We start from the raw sequence: 20,279 nt of genomic DNA, 5'->3' as shown, positions 1-20,279 counted from the left end.
AAAATTTACTAGTACTGCGGATTATGAAAAAATAACAATCCGTCTGTCTGTAAATCTCTTACTTTTCACAGCTGAACCGATTTTGATAATTTTTGGTACAGTGGTTAATTAATTATTATCCATATTCCATAATAATATTATAAATGCAAAAATATGTCTGTCTGTCTGTTACCTGTATACGGCTCAACCACTCAACTCAACCACTGAACTGCTTTGGATGAAATTTGGAATAGAGACAAATTGGATCTTGGAGCAGAACATCCATGGTCACCGCAGGGATTTGTTAACAATAAAAATTCACGCGAATGGAGTCGCGGGCGTCCGCAAATTCTTATAATAATATTTTTTTTACTTATTTATTTTATTATATTTTTAACTTTTTTCACTATTTAGGTAAGTACTTTAGTACCTATACTACGTAATATGTTAACTTTTACGTGGTCATGCAGCACAATGCTGAGCTGGTACATTTTTCAAGGTTGTGCACAAAATCAACAAAGGGGTATTTGATGATTCTAATACCTGCCTTCCGAACCGGTGGTAGAATCTTTACAAATAGTCAACTGACGTGTCAAAAGCCAAAAACGCTTGTAAACTAAGCCTACTTGAAATAAATGATTTTTTATTTTTTGATTTTTTTAATACTGGGGCAAGGTGGTGTTTGCTGCTTCTATTAATTGGGATTTAATCTCATCGTCTCCAACGACGGCTAAGAAATCGAACAGTACAATTTATGGCATAATGATGTGTGGTCATATCTTTAAAATAAACGACAGTACTTTCTTCTTTTTTCATGATTTTTTTTATTTTATATCTTTGCATATGATAAAACAATTTCATACACGTATTGCCTCAGTTCCGTTTATGTCTCTTATCCGTCTATAAAAGTCACCCTTCTTTATTGCTTTACTATATAAACAGTAAAATTATTTCTTCCGTTCGGTTTAATTTACAAATTTTTGGCGGTGAGTATGGTTTTAGCTTTTGAACATTTCCTAAATTTGATATATTCAATTTCGTTTAGCTTATTCATACAAAAATTATTATTAAAAATGAGAGCACAAAGATTATATAATTTTCATATCAAAAAGAGTATTATGATTTGGAGTCCTTGTTAAAAAAAACAAAAGCTTATAATACTATTATCTAAACAAATAAATAAAAATTGGAGTAATTGTAAATTAACAGGTTTTCACTAAATGCATACTGACAGTTATTTTGTTTAAATTCCGATAAATTTAGACTCTGAAACATCTGAACGTATATTTTGAGGGGAATTTTACACGGTGATACCATGTTGATTATTACCTCTATGGGGTTGGTGCTTTTCTGCGGGATTGACAGGCCTAACCTGCTCTTGCGAGAGATATATTCGCAAGTTTTTAAGAAACCCAATTCAGGGAATCCAAGAAATGATAAAAATCTCCATCCGTAGGTTTAGTAAAACGTTGTAACGTTGTAACTTTTCAGATGGCAAAGTTTTCCATCACATGGTGCCTCGCCCTTGCGAGTGTGGCGGCGATCGTCAGCGCGCAGTCGGTGCCACAAATGGACGAGGACGAGTGGTGGGGGCCGCCGGAGCAGGAGATAGATACTGAACAGTTGCAGCAGAAAAAGTCCATCAGGCCCTTTTCGATCACTATCTCGCAAGATGTCAGTTCTCTTATTATATTAACATACTCAGGAACGAGCTCAAATTGTATCCTGTTCTATGACTATGACTATCAGATGTTAATGATAATGACCCGGACAACTATCCCAATTATTAAAGTTTTCTCCGAGATACGGAGTTGTTACACCATTGATTTCTTAATGCCGAGCTGGTAATCAGATTTTTTTCCCGGGAGAAAACAAATTTTAATATTACGTAGACTATGATGAAAGAATTATTAAAAGCATGAACGCAGAACTCTTAGATTCATTCACGACGGTCACGGTCATATTTACGGGACCGAAAAGGAAGTTTGCTTCCATTATCGACAACACTTTAGGAACAAGATACACTCCTTTTAGGAGATGGCGCATGGATACCTTAGAACTTAATTTTTTTTAATCTATCGAGAAAAAATAATCCGAGGACTTATGCATTGAGTGTTGAGAATTGAGTTGAAGTGTTTTATTTCGCTTTCTTTCTTTTCTTCTCTCTTCTTTTTCTCTCCTATTTTCTTAGTGGCTCTGAATATATGGGCAACGCGCGTTTCTTTACCAGTTTGGTCCAATGCGGTTATGATATCTATACTAATATACACAGCTGAAGAGTTTGTTTGTTTAGTTTAATTTGCAAATCAAAAACTTGTTAAGATAATAAAGCTCGAACCGTTTTCTCCGAGGCAGGATCACTAACTTTTGCTTTAATTACTGCATCATAATCCACTGACAATAAAATTCAGGTACATCTGTTCGCAGGAAATCGATTATCTCAGAAAAAGACTCCTAAACCACCGCAGCTTCGTACCACCACTAGAGGACAGCAACTTCGAGTACGGCTTCAACCCTGACCAGCTGGACGTCTGGGCGCAGTACTGGGCCAACGAGTACAACTTCACTCGGGCGGAGGAGGTGCTCAACGCGTACCCGCAGTACAAGGTCAATGTACAAGGTCTGGATATGCACTTCATCTGGGTAAAACCTCAGGTAATGTATAGACTTATCTATACCAATCTATACCAACCGGTTTGAGACCGTTTTATTTGGAAGCCCATGCAAGAGGCCTATGTCCAGAAGTGGACGTCCATCGGCTGTTAATGGTGATGGTGATGAATCTATACCAATATTATAAAGAGGTATAGTTTGAACCGATTTTGAAAATTTTTTTACCACTAGAAAGACACGTTATTTATGAGTGTCATGGGCTATATTTTATCGCCATATTCTCATGGGAACAGCAAACCGTAAATCCGCGGGGTGTAGCCCTGTCGTCTATATTATATAGTGATCTTCCGCAAAGTAACCTGCATCTATCCATACTAATATTATAAATGTGAAAGTGTGTCTGTCTGTTTGTTTGTTTGTCTTTCACAGCAAGCATTTTTAAGTGGAGATAGTTGAAAGGATGGAGAGTGACATAGGCTACTTTTTGTCTCTTTATAACCACCCACTTCAGGAGGGTGGAAATCTTCCCCCAGCCCCTAAAATTCGGTATGGAAATTTGTGTGAGACTCTCCGCAGAGTTATATTATATTCCCAAACGCAGAATTTTCTTAATTCTCTGCGTGTGTGAAGTCTGCCAATCCTCATTGGGCCAGCGTGGTGAACTGTGGGTCTAACCCCTCTCATTCTGAGAGAAGACTCGAGCTCAACAGTGAGCCGAATATGGGTTGATAACGAATATGATTAAGTACTATGTTGAACATGCCCTTTTATTAATACTATAGCATGCCTAAACACGATGCAATCTCCAGGTGCCTGAAGGCGTGACGTCGGTACCCCTGCTCCTGCTGCACGGCTGGCCGAGCTCTGTGCGCGCGTACCACGACTCTATACCGATCCTAACCACACCCAGCGATGGATTAGTATTCGAAGTTATCGTCCCAAGTTTGCCTGGATTTGGATTTTCAGATGTAAGTATTTCATCCACTGTGAAGTGTAAAGGCGATAGAACGAGCTAGGAGTATCTCTGCATGACCGAATCAGAAATGAGGAGATCCGCAGAAGAACCAAAGTCACCACAGCACAGCGTATCGCGAAGCTGAAGTGGCAATGAGCGGAGCACATAGTTCGAAGATCCGATGGCTGTTGGGGCCCCAAGGTTCTGGAATGGCGGCCCCGCACCAGAAAGCGCAGTGTTGGTCGACCCCCTACAGGTGAACTGACGCCATCAAGCAGGTATTCTTTGGATGCAGGTGGCGCATTATGTTTAGAAGTCCCTACAAAAGGCCTATGTCCTGCAGTGGACGTCCATCAGCTGACATGATGATGATGATGAAAGTTTAAAGTCTGTATTGTTATTCTTAAAATGCTGCACTCGAAATTGTTAGGTGAACCCTATTGTGAGGTGAATTGCCGATATAAATAAATTACGTACGAGTATCTCTCTGCATGTATATTACATGTATAGTACCTCATCTATGCGCTGTTGTTATCAGGCAGCAGTTCGTCCAGGAATGGGCCCAGTACAGATGGCAGTCGTGCTCAAAAACTTAATGAAAGCACTCGGCCACAAGAAGTTTTACGTCCAAGGAGAAGATTGGGGAGCAGTGATTGGCAGACAGTTGTCCACGCTGTACCAGGATGATATATTGGGCTTCCACAGCGCACAACTCACTGTACTGGTAAGCTTACTGTAATGTTGGTAAAATAAACCATTTCAACACCTAGATAAAATTCCTGGACCGCCTGGAGCAAACCAGACATTGACCTTGTAGTAGTTGTATACAAGGTCCTTTTGTATGTGCCTTGTGTGCCTTATGGAAGCAACATGGCGTTGCTTCCATAAGGCACAGTACACATTACTAAGTATATGGCATCTATTTTACGTACGTAGTAGTAAGCAATAATTTTCAAGCTCCTTACAAATTATTACTTAAATAAATTATTTTTCTCATTGTAAGCCACTAATTACGAGTATATGGGGAAAATAGGTGGCATAAAAATATGAGATGACATAAATGTTCTACAAAACATAAATGTTACAAGTGTATTAAACTAGATAAATAACAAGATTAAGAAGCCTCAAGATCTCAGACGTTAGGGAGCCAGACCTAACACCGATGAGTCATGGGTTCGAGTCTCATCCGTTGAAACAATATCGTCAGTCAGTCAGTCCTAACACGGTCATTTCATTTATTAGTTGGAGGGGAAAGGTTCTCTATCATAATCTATTATAACAGCCCACTACAAGGCCAGGCCTCCTTACAATAGAGGGGATATGGAGCATAGACCCACCACGCTACTATGTTACATTCATTAACGAACACTATCAGAATAATAATAACCGGTATAAGTACGGGGGTGTAACACCACCAACTGATTGAGAATTTTAATTTCGTAAAAGATAGAAAACTCTGTATCTCACTCTGACTCAAGGATTCGAACCCAAGACCTTTATATCAGAAACCACATAAGCTAACCACTGGATTAACAAGCCGGTAAGGCTAAATATATCTTTTTCAAACACAGACCAACTGCGTCGAAGTGAAGACACTGCTCGCGGGTTACATCGGATCCCTTCAGATAGACCTTCATCAGTTCAACAGAACCGCCTCTACTGACCTGGCGGAGGAGACTGGGTACATACATCTGCAGGCGACCAAACCTGACTCTGTGGGTGAGTTCTTCACTGCCAGTGCGCAAGCTCTACTAGGGTATATTGCCTAAACTCGTAGTATCTACAAATAGGGATGATGACAAGGTTTCAATATGTTGATTTTTAGTCAGAAGTGGATTACAAAAATGTCTAATCCAATGTCGTACAAAGGTTATGATTCACAACATCTGTCAGGACAACTTAAATATATCTAAATGTAACCAGAACAAAACATCGAGTAGTTCACTCGAGACAAAGAGAGATTCTCCGTGTCTAACTCGGAATAATTACTCCACGAGAAATGTTAGCGGATCGACCATCTCAGAACACTCCCCTGGACCGTACGGCGAGCGCCTTATAACACAAGTCACTCCAGTTTTTCCCTACTCACTATTCTACTCTCGTCACGGAAACAACTAGCGCCACTTAGCGTCAGCACCAGCCGACCTAATGATTCCGACAATAGTCGAGTGACGTCATATCTTAGACTATTATTCTTCTAACAACACATAGTCAAATATTAACTTAATATTTTCATTTTTTCGTGCCATTTAATATTGAAGAGTTTTTTGGTCCTCCGGTTAGGCAGTGCTTTGTTGCATCTAAGAAGTAAACGCCACTAATTACAACAGCAATATAAAGACGTGTCAGAAAATTTGCCATCAGTTCCTAGCAAACTCAGTACAGTATTGCAGTGTCCTTAAGGTACCCTACCCCTACCCTAGCCCTACCCTAACCCTACCCTACCCCTACCCTACACGCAACACATCCTGAAATTGTCTAAGTGATGCCAATCAGCTAATTTAATAGTCCAGCCATTGCATTCTGTAAACTTACAGCGATGAGTATATATATATAAATAATCAAATTCTAACAAAACTTGTTATAAGCGAATATAAATTACATCGACGACTATAAAATAGCGGACTCGCACCCCAGGTCTCAGCTGCATATGTGTTAGTGCATGGATTTGAGACAAGTTTTTGTGTCTTTAATATGGTAACCACTTTTGTCCAGGCGTGGGTCTCTCAGATTCGCCCATCGGTCTCTGCGCCTGGATGCTGGAGAAGTTCTCGACCTGGTCCCGGCGCGACAACCGGCTGCTGGCGGACGGCGGGCTGCTCAACCACTTCACGCGCGACCAGCTGCTGGACAACGTGATGGTGTACTGGCTGTCCAACAGCATGACCAGCGCCATGAGGATATACGCCGAGTACTTCAGTAACGCGCAACGAGCGTTGGGGATAGAAGAGTAAGTTTTGACTTTATTACACCAACACACTAAATAAAGAATTGAGAGATATATATAAAAATATCGGTATTGTATTGAACATATTTCAGGGATTATTGAGCTATATGGTTTATTTACTGGACTTTAGTGTTTAAAAGTCTCCAGAAAAGACAGGTATGTCTAGTGGATATTCTAATGTGTGGTGTGATGTAATAAATTTGTAGTTTCATATCAGAACGTCTAAAATATGAAAGTAGGACAAATAGCTAAATTATGCAAAAACAGTCATTGTAATTCGAGATTCCCCGAGTTAGGGGTTGAAAATATGCAGAGCACATCTAGCTAGCGTTCCTTCCGACTTAACCGACTTCCAAAGAGGAGGAGATTTTACGTTCAACTGTATGTATGTTTTTTATGATCTAATAACAATTTAGTAGTCATTAGATGAGAAATAATGTAAAAAATAATCACTTTAAGACCAGTACTTATCCTGCGCAGTAAATCCTACTAATATTATAAAATGTTTGTTTATTACTCTTTAGCACAGCTAATACTGAAGCGATTTGGCTAAAATTCAGACTGAAAACAGATTTCACTCTGGATTAACACATAGCCACTATTTATCCCGAAAAATTCATGGTTCCCGAGGGAACTGTGAAAAACTAAATTCCACGCTGACATAGTCGCGGGCTTCCGCTAGTTATTTTTTTGTTTACAAGTTAGCCCTTGACTACAATCTCACCTGATGGTAAGTGATGATGCAGTCTAAGATGGAAGCGGGCTAACTTGTTAGGAGGAGGATGAAAATTCACACCCCTTTCGGTTTCTACACGGCATCGTACTAAATCGCTTGGCGGTACGTCTTTACCGGTAGGGTGGTAACTAGCCACGGCCGAAGCCTCCCACCAGCCTGACCTGGACAAATTAAGAAAATCTCGGTCTGCCCAGCCAGGGATCGAACCCAGGACCTCCGTCTTGTAAATCCACCGCGCATACCACTGCGCCACGGAGGCCGTCAAAATCTACGTCAAAATCGAAAATCGAGTGTACAATAAATCTATCACCAACAAGACTTGTCTAAGGCAAATTTTGAATTGCACCTTATATTTTCTTCCAGTATCCCCACAAAAGTCAAAGTGTGGAACATGAGGCCACCAAACGAACTCTTCCCTTCGTTACCAAACAAACAAAAATTCCAAAACGTTGCCGGAATGACCAATCTGGATAAAGGAGGCCACTTTGCAATGATGGAGGTACCGGAAAGTGTCGCTGCAGATATCATCAAAGCTGTGAAAGTATTTAGAAGTTCATAAAATGATTATTATTCAATAAAGCCTGTTTAAGCAATATAGGTTGTTCTTTAATTAAATACTACCTTCAGCACTGCACGAAAATAATGAAATATAATCACATCACAATAATTAACACTAAAAAGAGGAAATGTTAACAGTGTGCAATATGTAATTTGGTGGTTACAAATGGTTCTGGATCTCAGATTCTGGAAAAGTTAGGAGCCTGATATTTGGGTAAATGATATTTCAAAGTGTTAGCTTCGTTATGACTATACAAAATACACAATTTGTATAACTTTTCTCGATAGTTTATTTTTTTTTTTAAATACATGTTTTGCTCACATTTTGTTTTCAATCTCAGGAAAAGCAAACTTATTTTCTAAAATTTTTGTTTTGTACAGAAAATTAGGTATATATCTTGAATATAGCCATTTTGTTTTTCGTTATGTTGTTTAATTTACTTGCAATTATGGTGGATTCTTTGAGCTAAAATTTTGTACACACGTTACGTTTGGATGACAATGTACGATATGCTATATGACGTCATTCTAAATCCAATATGGCGGACCACCCAAGATGGCGAAATAGTTATTTTTAATGCACTTCTACAATATGGGTATCAAATAAAAGAGCTTATTAATAGTAACCTGAAATATGAACAGACTCGGAGACTAAAAAATAAAAAATATTTTAAAATAAAAAAACTTTCTTAAAAAAGCTTATATTTAAACGTTCTAAGAAGAAGTAAATATTTATTCTTTAAAAATTTTAACTATCAATTTATAACCTCAATAAATACAATTTATATGATAACTAGCGGACGCCCGCGACTTCGTCCGCGTAAAAATTGATGTAAACTTCTCTACCTCTACCTTACCCTGCTCGTAAACCTACCCAACCCTACCCTACCCTACCCTACCCCTACCTTACTCCTACCCTACCGCTAACGCTAACCCTTCCCTCCCCTCACCTTACCCTACCCTAACCCTACCCGTAACCTATCCATACCCTATCCTACCCTACCCCTAATCTACCCCTACCCTACCCCTACCTTACTCCTACCCTACCGCTAACCCTAACCCTTCCCTACCCCTACCTTATCCCTTTTTTTTTTTTACGTGGGGAAATCCTCATGGATACCTTCTCGCCACGGGGAGGCAAGAAGGTTATGTCGGACTTCAACCGACTAAAACCCCACGGTGTTCCGACTCGCCGCCTGATGACTGAGCCACGGGAACATTTCGTAAACTACCGCAACCCAGCCAGCGACACTCGTAAATTGAGCTCTCCTGTAGTTTTATTAAGATCGCTTAGGAAACACTGAAAGCGTTAACGACTCGAGGACTTATCTCCGGTGGGTGACAGATTCACCCCTACCTTATCCCTACCCTAACCCTTCCCTACCCGTACACTACCCCTACCCTACCCTACCCCTATCCTACTCCTCCCCTACCCTATACGTTCCATATCCTTCCCCTACCTCTACCTTGCCCCTACCCTACACTACCCCTACCTTATCCGTACCCTACCCTACCCTACCCTACCCTACACTTTCCCTAAATTACCCCTACCCTACCTCTATCCTACCCCTTCCCTACCTCTATCCTAACCCTACCCTCAGCAAAATTGGTCCAGCCTTTTGTGCGTGGTGCAATGACCAAAAGACTAATTTCCCAAGCGACTTCTATGCTAATACTATAAAGAGGTAAAGTTTGTGTGGTTGTCGGGGGTAATCTCTGGATCTACTGGACCGATTTGGAAAATTCTTTTACCAATAGAAAGCTACATTATTTGCGAGTGTCATAGGCTATGTTTGGTCCTCATATTCATACGGGAACGGGAACCACGTAATTGAAACCGCGGGGCGTCATATAGCGGCATTTCTGCGACTTTCAGAAATTTTGTATTTTCTCCGAAACTATATAACTAATTAACATACTGTAAAGGGCAAATCTTATCTCTATAATATCCTTGTGATTATTAAATCATTTATTTTGATAAGGTTTTAAGTTTAGTTGTGTAAATAATGACGTAAACCTTAGTTTAAAATTTAAATAATTTATTAAAGTACTAAAGGTACTATATCTGCTAAAATATAAAAGATAGATATATGGTGTCGCGGACTTTTTTGTAGAACTTTTAAAGGTTCAAAAAGCCTCCATACATTTATTTCAGTTATACGCAATGGTTGAGGCAGCGCATGCAAATAAGTAAGTTTTTCAGTCCGACCTGTAAGAGAAAACCCGCGATATCTCAGTAGTTATATATGATAGAAATATAAAATATAGCCTATAGCACTCCCCGATAATGTAGCATTCTACTGGTGAAAGAATTTTTAAAATCGGTTCAGTAGTTTCGAAGATTACCCCATTTCAAAAAATTGTTACAAACTTACAAACTTACAAACTTTACCTCTTTATAATATTAGTATAGATTAGTATAGATATAGATTAAAGCTTGTCGCGCAATTTGAAAATAATCTAGTACCAATTTAATTATGTAAATTGATCTGATAACTTTATTATATATTTAATTTCAGTTCAATTAAGTACTGATAGATAATTAAACCTCGCGACAAACTTTTGTTATCATATATATATAAATTGTATATAATGAGGTTATAAGTTGAAAGAAGAATTTAGCTTGGTTGGGCAGCATTTTGAAAATTACGTCGAGTCTTCAAATCGTCAATACCCCAAAGCCTGAAAACAAAAGTCTTTAATAAGTGTCTTGCCTGTGATGATGTTTGGAGTGGAAACGTGGACACTGACGATTGACCTTATCCACAAATTTAAAGTCGCTCAGCGAGCGACTTTAAATTTGTGGATAAGGTCAATCGTGAATTAGCAAACTGAAGTGGATGTTGTGGTGTGTGGTGGTGGAGGTGAATTAGCAAACTGAAGTGGATGTTGGCGGGCCATATATTTCGTAGAAACAGACTGGCCGCTGGGGCAGACGTGTTCTGGAGTGGAGACCGCGTACCAGCAAGCGCAGAGTAGGACGCCCTCTAGCTAGATGGTCCGTAAATTGAAAACTGATATTTTCAGGCTTCGGGAGTGAAGTGTGTGAATTATTATTGGGGTGCTGAATTATATGGGTTTAGAAGCTCTCGCATTCTCTTAATTTATTCCAGTTAAAAAAAAATTATATAAAAGAGGTAGAGTTATAAACAAGAATGAGTTAGCGTTATATGATAAGGGAGATAGCAATAGTGGGTGAGTAGTACAATACATATTCATTAGAAAGAGACAATATTACAATTAAAGTTATGCAGCAATAAAAAAACAGCAATGTAACACATTACAGATGGTTTACAATATAATATTAATACTTAACATTATTGATTTATCGGTCTGTTTATCTATACGTAATAATTGCTAAGTGTCCACAGTGTATAATATTCTTATAACTTGTTATCCTAATATATGTACAGGTGATTCTTACTCTACTCTACAAAAAATACACTTAACTATGGATACACATTTTTTTTAAAGAATATTTGCCATATCTTTTATAATATGACCAATATTCCCATTCCCCTCCAACTAGTCGGCAAAGACTGTGCTAGGAGTGGGTAAGACAATAGACCAACGGGGCGGGGATCTAACCACCGAATTTTTAGTTTAAGTTATTCTTTTTTTTTAATAAAGTAGTTCTTCCTCCGGATCGGACAGGATTTTTATAACATATTGTATATCTACCTACATAGACATCGTTACACATCAAACAGAGAATAATTGAGTCTAAAAACAAGGTACAAACCACCTGGAATATAATTAATAGAGAATCAGGCAAAATTAAACCATGTGATATGCGTTTTGAATGAATGGTCAAGGATAAAAAGGTAAACACTGTTAACGAAGTTTTTAATGCCTTTGAAGATTTTTTTCAGAATGTTCCTATCTTGTTAACAGATTCTCTGTCATCTGCTAAGGAAGCCCAGAGGCTAATAAGAGGCAATGTTAAAGAGTGCAACGTTCTTTTTGAATTTCAAAGGAGAATTAAACCCACGTCTTACTAGACACGGGCATAAGTTAGTTATTTCTGCATATCGTTGCCAGTAAAAAAATCTTTTGTAGGTTTGGGTGTACTCTTCTATACCAAGATCCCCAAGACTGTGATGGACCTGCCAATGCATAGCTTTAAGCAAAGTGTTAAAAAAACATTTACTTAGTCGAGGTTACTATAACATTGATGAGTTCCTTAAAGATAAAAGTGATTGGAGGCCGTTGGATCAGCTTCCACCTTCACACAGGAAGTAAAACTATAAGAAATTGTAATGTTGTCATCAACTGTAAAAATACTGTACGATTTTTTTTTAAAAAGAGCAACTGTTTCCAAAGTTTCCTCTCGATTTCTTCTCAGCGGAACATGCCTTCCGAACTGGTGGTAAAATCTTTACAAATAGTCAACTGACGTGTCAAACGTGTTTGTAAACTGAGCATACTATAAATGATTTTTGATTTTGTTTTTTTTTTATTTTATACCTAGCAAAAAAAAAATAAAAAATACTTTGAAATTTCTTTGAGAATTGCAAATATAATTCACATGACATTTCAAAATTATCAAAGTTTGCAGCTGTGCAAACGTTTGATTTGTATATAAACTTTTTATCCTATAATCCTCATCGAACTACGCTCTTGCTGCTACGCTGTTCGGTACGCCAGCTGCACCACGGTAAGTATTATTTTTTATTCTTTACTAGTTAGCTCTTGACTGCAATCTCACCTGATGGTAAGTGATGATTCAGTCTAAGATGGAAGTGGGCTAACTTGTTAGGAGGAGAATGAAAATCCACACTCCTTTCGGTTTCTACACAACATCGTACCGGAACGCTAAATCGCTTGGCGGTACGTCTTTGTCGGTAGGGTGGTAACTAGCCACGGCCGAAGCCTCCCACCAGCCAACTATTATTGGGGTGCTGAATTATATGGGTTTACATGCTCTCGCATTCTCTTAATTTATTCCAGTTAAAAAAATATATACAAAAGAGGTAGAGTTATAAACATGAATGAGTTAGCACGTTAGCCGTAGGCCGTTAGCCACGGCCGAAGCCTCCCACTAGCCAGACCTGGACCAATAAGAAGAAAACCTCAAGCGGCCCAGCCGGGGATTGAACCCAGGACCTCCGTCTTGTAAGCCCACCGCGCATACCACTGCGCCACGGAGACCGTCAACACGCCGTCAGGTATGTTTTATTAAGTTCCAAATGCAAAATTTAAATAACCTCTAGGAAAATTATAAATATCTCATTCACGTCGGAAATAAAATTCTTTAAAAGGCGTTTTTTTTTTTTCTGCATGCCAAAATTACAGTTTTTTGGGTTCAGAACGTATACGAACGCACAATAAGGGAACCGATAGACCACTCACGTGTCCGTATGTCCGTCTGTCACAGTAAATCTCCGAATCTATTGGACCGGTTAAATTGAAATATTATAAATTCCTGTGATCTAAACGTTGTTGGGCACTAAGGGAAGCAACATGAAAAGTTAAAAAACTTTTGCAAACTGCAGTTTGTGATACATCAAATGAAAGAGCTAGTTAAAAGAAACTTAATTGAATCTGAAATTGATTATCCATACATGTTTGAGCCAAATGCGATCCTATCCTATACAATTGCCACTGTCCGTCCTCTGCACGCACATAATGTAATGTAATCTACCTGTCCTACTTCATCGCTCACAAGTACTCGTCAAGTTGATTTCGACGCACACGCTTCTATATAAACGCTTTTCGCGTTGGTCCCGTGTTTTTTCAAATCAAAATCAAATCAAAATTTATTTATTGCGAATTCAGGATACAGTCAGATCTTATTGAAATAAACACCAAATTCCGCCTTACAGCTTGCAATATCATTATAAAAATAAAAATAAAAACATTATAATTTACAATAATCAATTCACACATATTAATTATTTGTACAGTGATTAATTAATTAGTAGGTACATTGAATATTTTAAAGAATAAACCATGCAAAACAATCTAATGATGCCTTTACGTCAATAAAAAATTTTTCTGGATTATATAAGTATTACTTTATGTATAGTGAAGTTTGGCGAACACACAGGGTACATTTGGAAGTCTGGAGTCGACTCGTAATGACTCCAGGCCAGAGTTAAACAGAGTTAAAGAGAGGCACAAATCATGGTGCCGTTTTGAAAAGCTTATCAAGAATTGAATGCTATTATATTGATGGCGTCAGCTCATAAAACATCTGGCAGTTGATCATACAATAACAAAATAAACAATGGGGATGATGACTAGGTTTGATTATATTGATTTTTATGATACATTCGGGTAAATAAGGTCAATGTTAACTGATTTATACGTAAAAAGCAAAGATAGTCTGGATATCGTAATTAGATGAAAATTCATATGATCATTATGTACCCTATGTACCTACGACGTCATTAATTCGTACCATTTTGTATGGGGCGTTTTTCGGGGAACCGCGGCAGTTGCAGTTTGAAAAAGTTTTTTTTATAATTTCCCACCTTGCCCCCAGAAGCGAACTTTTTTTGAAACTACCAAATGATATATTTTCTTGAATAACTTGGAAACTATTTATTTCAAAATTACAAAAAAAATATTTTTAAAATATTCATAACAAGAGCTTTCATTTGATGTGTCGCAAAATGCAGTTTGAATTTTTTTTGTATTTTCCATCTTGCCCAAATTTTCCAGATAATATCTTCAATTAAAAAGCTTACGTAAATTTGTGTATCTGTTAAGTATTTGCGGTATTCTCACGGAATTCCAAAGCGAAATAGCGCATTAGGAAACGAACATGGAAAACGAGTGCATGCCGTTCTTATGACGACGACGATGATGGATAATGATAAGCATCGAATCTTTCTCAGATGGTGATCAAAGTAATGTGGAGCCTCGTCCTGGTGGTTGCAGTAGCGTGGGTCACCTGCGCAGAGTTGCCCGAGCGACCTCAGCTGGACCTGGACGAGTGGTGGGGACCGGAAGACGCCAAACGCAAAGCGAACACAACCATCTGGCCCTTCCAAATAAAATTCACTACTGAGGTAAAGGTTCCAAAGATTGAAATTTTCGATGAATTTTTAGGCCATAGCGTAGGCCGTGTCGCTTTTCATTCAATTTCCGCCTCCGATTTAAAATAAAAAGCCTTTCACAAGCCTTTTTTTTAATGAAGTCATATAAAAGTAAGTATGACAGAATAAACGATACGATACGATATTAGTAATATATTGTTAATTATTATAGACTTAATAGTTTTTTTTATTACTGGTAACTGGTATTCATTTATTTACAGTTCATTTATTGCACATCTTATAAAGAGTAATTTACATTTCTGCACTATACACTCTAATATTTAACGATTTTGAACTGAAACTATTGCTTAACATGATATCTTTTATGAAAGACCATTAAATGTCAATCCAGTTCAGTACTTGCTCTTACTGAAAACAACTCAGTTATCAAATAGCCCAGAAGATCGCATTATTTCGTCGCTTGCAGATGATTAAGGATTTGAAGAGTCGTCTTCAAAACAACCGCGCAGTCACCCCGCCGCTCTCCGGCACCGGCTTCAACTACGGCTTCAACCAGCTCCAGATCGAGCCCTGGGTGAAGTACTGGACAGACAAATACGACTTCAAGCAAAGGGAGAAGTTCCTCAACAAGTTCCCGCAGTACCAAACGAACATCCAGGGTCTGAATATACACTTCATCTGGGTGAAGCCTCACGTTAGTAACCGGCAATTCATAATGTCAAAGTCAAGTCAGGCTTTGTTTACAAGCACTTTTGAAACGTCTAATATTTTAGATAGTGGTGATAACAGGTCAACCCATAATCGGCTCAACTGCTGAGCTCGAGTTTCCTCACAGAATGAGAGGGGTTAGGCGAAATAGTCCACCACGCGGGCCCAGCGCGGCTGACAGACTTCACAATGGTATGATAATATATAATATATAATAGGACCGAAAACTTAATATTTAAGTTACGAGGGTTCGAAACGCGCCTTGGTGTACTTTCTTTGTTTATCCCCATTTTACAGTTTTTTCTACTTGTTAAATAAAAGAATCTAATGAACTTGTACTAGGTGCCTGCCGGAGTGACCTGCGTGCCTCTGCTCATAATGCACGGCTGGGGTGGCTCTGTGCGCGAGTTCTACGAAGCTATTCCTCTCCTGACTACACCGACCGACGGTTTGGTCTTCGAAGTTATAGCTCCGAGCTTGCCTGGATTTGGATTTTCTCAAGTAAGTAAACGAACATACGTACACACTTATCTGCTTCTTTGGAATAATCTTTGGAATAAACTATATTAACTTAACCTTAGGTAAAGAAGATTCACCCTTCCACTGACTTGAAAGAAATAAAGGCAGCTCTGCTAGATCTTGGACACAAAACAGTTAATATCTGGAATATAAAACAAATAATATCTAAGAAACCACTTCACATGTTCATAGTGGAACTATCTCCACAACAAAACAATAAAGAAATATACGACGTCAAAAGCCTTCTAAACTGTCGGATAACATTTGAATCTCCCAGACCAACCCGCCACGTTCCACAGTGTGCCAACTGTCAAAACTGTGGACATACCAAAACACACTTAACATAAATAGGAGATAATGTTATGAATACGAAAAAGAAAACGAAAGTTTTCAAACAGTGCTTGTTGCCAGTGATGACATAGGTACGGAGAATTCAATACTCAGCGGGGGAGCTGTGTTCGTATATCTATGTGATCGAAAGAGAAATGAGAATCCATCGACCGATAATGACCATGAAGATTATAAAATAATTCTCGAATAGGTACACTACACTGTGACATGTGACGAAGAGTGCAGTGATAGGCCAGTGGATATAACCTCTGCCTAACTGCCTATAATCATTTTTATTTAAAGGCAATAAACCCAATACAACATACACGTACACTTAGTATAATAGCTCTAGTCAAATCTTAGTCCTAGAAAACTAAGTAGGTCTAACTGAAATTGTTTATAAACCCAATTCCAGATGTCAAACAGGTCACAAAAATCGTAAATTATTTTCTGATCATGTCTAATGATGAAGCTTGTGATCAGTTTTAAATTGTTCTTCGTTCTACTCCTCTTTACTTAGTAACTGCTTTAGCTTAGCAACATTTTATTAAACCTTTCACTATCATCATCATCATATCAGCCGATGGACGTCCACTGCAGGACATAGGCCTTTTGTAGGGACTTCCAAACATCACGATACTGAACTACCTGCATCCAGCGAATCCCTGCGACTCGCTTGACTTGATTAAACCTTTAAAAAATCTAAATGTTATCATTTGTCCTCAGGGCACAACCCGTCCAGGTCTGGGCGCAGCGCAAATGGCAGTAATCTTGAGGAACCTTATGTACAGGTTGGGCCACGAGAAGTATATCGTCCAGGGAGGCGACTGGGGAGCTTTGACCGGCAGTGCTATGGCCACAATGTTTCCGGAGACTGTCTTTGGCTTTCATTCCAACATGCTTGGAGATTTGGTAATTATATCTGATTTGAAAAGATCGATCAAACATAAGAATAGAAATGATAGGAAAAGTTTTCATGGAAAGTCCTTCATTTCTCAAGTTTACAAGTACTTGTGTTGAAAGGGTGCAGGATTAAAAGGTTCTTTAGAAACGATTAAAACTAAGGATAGTTTTAATCGGTTTTAATGGAACTATGTTGTACTCCCTACCTAGCCAAACTTAGTAAAACCAATAGCGCAGATGATTTTAGATTAAATAAAAATTTAACCATACCTAAGGGTATAATTTATATACCTACTACATAATTATATACCAAACAATTTACTTAATTCACACTGTGCTTAATTGCTTAAGTTGATTTGAAGGAAATTGACTATGACAGACGCCGGACACACGAGTTAAGGGTTTTGTTTTAGTACATTTGTACGGTCTTAACCCTAAAAATGATGTAACGGCTCACAATGACAGGAACAGTCATGTTATATTGACTAAAATGTATTAATGTCACACACAGAGCAATCCTTCTGAGATACAAATCATCCTCGGCGGAGTATTTGCCTCCATACAGTCTCTACAGGCACCCTTGGACCCTGTCTCCACGGCGCTTGTGGAAGAGACTGCCTACTTGCACGAGTATTCTACGAAGCCTGACACTATAGGTAAGTCATTGTCATTCCTGTTGCAACAGCCCAGGCCTGCTTTCTTACAAGAGACGGGTGGCTTACACCCATCACGCTGCTTCAATGCTGGTGGGTGGGCTGATAATATTAATTCTTTAACTATAATTAAATTATTGATAACTAGTCGACACCCCGCGGGTATTAAATATATCCAAAGCAGCTATGTTTATCCCCGTTTTCTATCCGTATACACTTACAAATTAGGTGACTTTTTAGTAGTAAAAGAATTTTCAAAATCAGATTAGTAGATACAGAGGTTTCCCTCTACATTTATAATATAAGTATAAAAGACAATTCAGATGGAAGATTCTCCAATATGTTTATTATGTATCTGCAACGATACTCTGTAAAAAATATTTTTTGATTCGGCAATGTGAGTCTCGAATCCGTCTCTACCTCTGCCTAACAGATAGACATAGAAATGCATTCCAAACTCCACTGTCGAGCTGTAGTAGTTATTAAAATATGGATTAATGATGACAATGTCGATATAAACCTTTACCTGTTTGGTGTCCACAGGTGCTATGCTGTCAAACTGCCCGATCGGCCTGCTCGCGCTCTTCCTAGAGAAGTTCTCAACTTGGACCAACTTAGAGAACCGCAACCTAGAGGACGGGGGACTGTCGAAGAAGTTTACGAAGGAGCAACTGCTTGACAACATCATGATATACTGGGTCAGCAACAGTATCACCACATCGCTCAGAATATACGCGGAGACATTTAGCATAAGCTATCGAAAGCTTGGAATTGATACGTAAGTTTTTAGTTCGGTATCCTTAATGATTTCCTTGCTCTACTGGGACCGACATATTATTATGAGATGTATATTGTTGCCAATAGACCATAAATATAATGATAGTCGATCGTTCAGTGCGCCGTGAAATAATTGTAAATATTGCTCTCGTTGAAGCTAAAATTTATCAAAATACCTTCCTCACGAGATTGCCGCCATGTGGAATATTTGAGTCGACCTTTATAATAATTGTTCTGACACTCATGTCTGTGGTCTTATAGCGAAGAGCTATGATCATTAACTTGTTGTTTTTCCTTTTTTATTATTTTTTGTAAAATAGACTAGCGCTTTACTACAATTAAGTCTGATGGAAAGCAAAGCGGTCAAGTTGGAACGCGCTTACCTAGAAGATGCCCATTCACTATTTGGTCAAGTGTCGGATAAAGAAGTCAATAAATAGTCCTTGAGACAGCACGTAATGTTCCTCACTTTGGAACCACCGCTTGTTAATAAGAATAATGATATTTAGGTGATATATTTACACGAATTCCTTTTTAAAACCAGGTACCCGTGTATGACACCTACTTGGAAGTGTGAGGCCAAAAACGAGAAGATTTTCTACCAGCCGCCGAACATGAAAAAATTCCCCTATCTTATAGAAGTCTCAAAACTTGGAGACGGCGGCCATTTTCTTGCGTTCGAACTTCCTGATCTCTTCGTTCAAGATGTATTCAAAGCTGTAAAGGCATTCATAAAGTTTCATGAGGATGAGGCCGGTCGATGTGAACTGTAAACTTCCTAGAGGTTTCTTCTAAAGGTGTGGGTACTGACTAACGTTACGAGTTGTAACACATTTGCAGTGAGCATGTTACGCCGTGTAGGATTAAGTAGTTCTTCTAATTCTGGGAAGTGTGTTTGCCTTTCGATGTAACAGTGAATTGACAACACTAACGCATTTGTGTGAACGTAAAAGAACGTCAACACAACAGAAACACGTTGTTAAGTCTTTTAGAGTGATACAGGGCGAAACGCCCAACATCGAAATCAGCGTTGCCAGACGTCCCGATTTTGGCGGGACGTCCCGATTTTTAATAAACAATTAAATGTCCCGCGCGGGATAGGCTCAATCCCGCTTTTCGACATATATCTCGACCACAGTAGATATATTACAAGCAGTATAATAACTCGGCCATATTTTTGAAATAAATACCTACAGCCGCGCGCTCCGTAAACATGTGATAGGGCTGCCTGTCTCCAGCATTTTAATTACATTTGCCAACTTTGTGTTTCCATTTAGTTATGTGATTGTAAATATACTTTTTTTTAAATAAACAAATAAAATACTTTGTAAATTGTAGTAAAATAGGAAGTGATCAATAAAATGCGTGTTGTTTTTTGATTGGTAGATTTAAATAAGGCTGATACTAATCAATGATCTTGAAGGACCTTCATATATTTATTTTGGTGATGCCATCTATCTATTACCACCACACTAGGTGACCAAATAATAAAAAATCGGTCAAGTGCGTGTCGGGCCACGCGCAGTGTAGGGTTCCGTAGATTATGTTAGCACTTTAACCCCTTATGTAATGTACAAAAATACCGATAACGATACCC

At 38.6% G+C, this 20,279-nt stretch overlaps 2 protein-coding genes across 2 annotated transcripts; both read left to right on the top strand.

Annotated features, from left to right (window-relative positions):
• Positions 1-443: 443 nt before the first annotated feature.
• On the top strand, positions 444-6,501 carry LOC112052000 (juvenile hormone epoxide hydrolase-like). Its single transcript, XM_024090883.2, has 7 exons — positions 444-464; positions 1,471-1,653; positions 2,407-2,634; positions 3,402-3,560; positions 4,086-4,271; positions 5,119-5,266; positions 6,263-6,501. Exons 1-7 carry the CDS (start codon positions 444-446, stop codon positions 6,499-6,501), a joined length of 1,164 nt encoding a protein of 387 aa, XP_023946651.2.
• An 8,078-nt stretch (positions 6,502-14,579) lies between these two features.
• Positions 14,580-19,713, top strand: LOC112052004 (juvenile hormone epoxide hydrolase-like). Its single transcript, XM_024090889.2, has 7 exons — positions 14,580-14,804; positions 15,259-15,486; positions 15,843-16,001; positions 17,076-17,261; positions 17,764-17,908; positions 18,449-18,683; positions 19,227-19,713. The coding sequence occupies exons 1-7, from the start codon at positions 14,631-14,633 to the stop codon at positions 19,453-19,455; spliced, it is 1,356 nt and encodes a 451-aa protein (XP_023946657.2). The 5' UTR covers positions 14,580-14,630; the 3' UTR covers positions 19,456-19,713.
• The last annotated feature ends 566 nt before the right edge of the window (positions 19,714-20,279 follow it).

The sequence above is a fragment of the Bicyclus anynana genome, chromosome 2, assembly GCF_947172395.1.
Source record: "Bicyclus anynana chromosome 2, ilBicAnyn1.1, whole genome shotgun sequence".
Classification (NCBI taxonomy): domain Eukaryota; kingdom Metazoa; phylum Arthropoda; class Insecta; order Lepidoptera; family Nymphalidae; genus Bicyclus; species Bicyclus anynana.
This window is presented reverse-complemented; position numbering and strand designations above follow the sequence as displayed.

Excerpts from the sequence above, each read along its gene's own strand:
- LOC112052000 (XM_024090883.2), top strand. The coding sequence starts at position 444 with ATGCAGCACAATGCTGAGCTG. Across the intron at positions 465-1,470 it reads TGCAGCACAATGCTGAGCTG|ATGGCAAAGTTTTCCATCAC; the intron begins GTACATTTTTCA and ends GTAACTTTTCAG. Across the intron at positions 4,272-5,118 it reads GCGCACAACTCACTGTACTG|ACCAACTGCGTCGAAGTGAA; the intron begins GTAAGCTTACTG and ends TTTCAAACACAG.
- LOC112052004 (XM_024090889.2), top strand. The coding sequence starts at position 14,631 with ATGGTGATCAAAGTAATGTGGAGCCTCGTCCTGGTGGTTGCAGTAGCG. Across the intron at positions 17,262-17,763 it reads CCAACATGCTTGGAGATTTG|AGCAATCCTTCTGAGATACA; the intron begins GTAATTATATCT and ends TGTCACACACAG. Across the intron at positions 18,684-19,226 it reads CGAAAGCTTGGAATTGATAC|GTACCCGTGTATGACACCTA; the intron begins GTAAGTTTTTAG and ends TTTTAAAACCAG.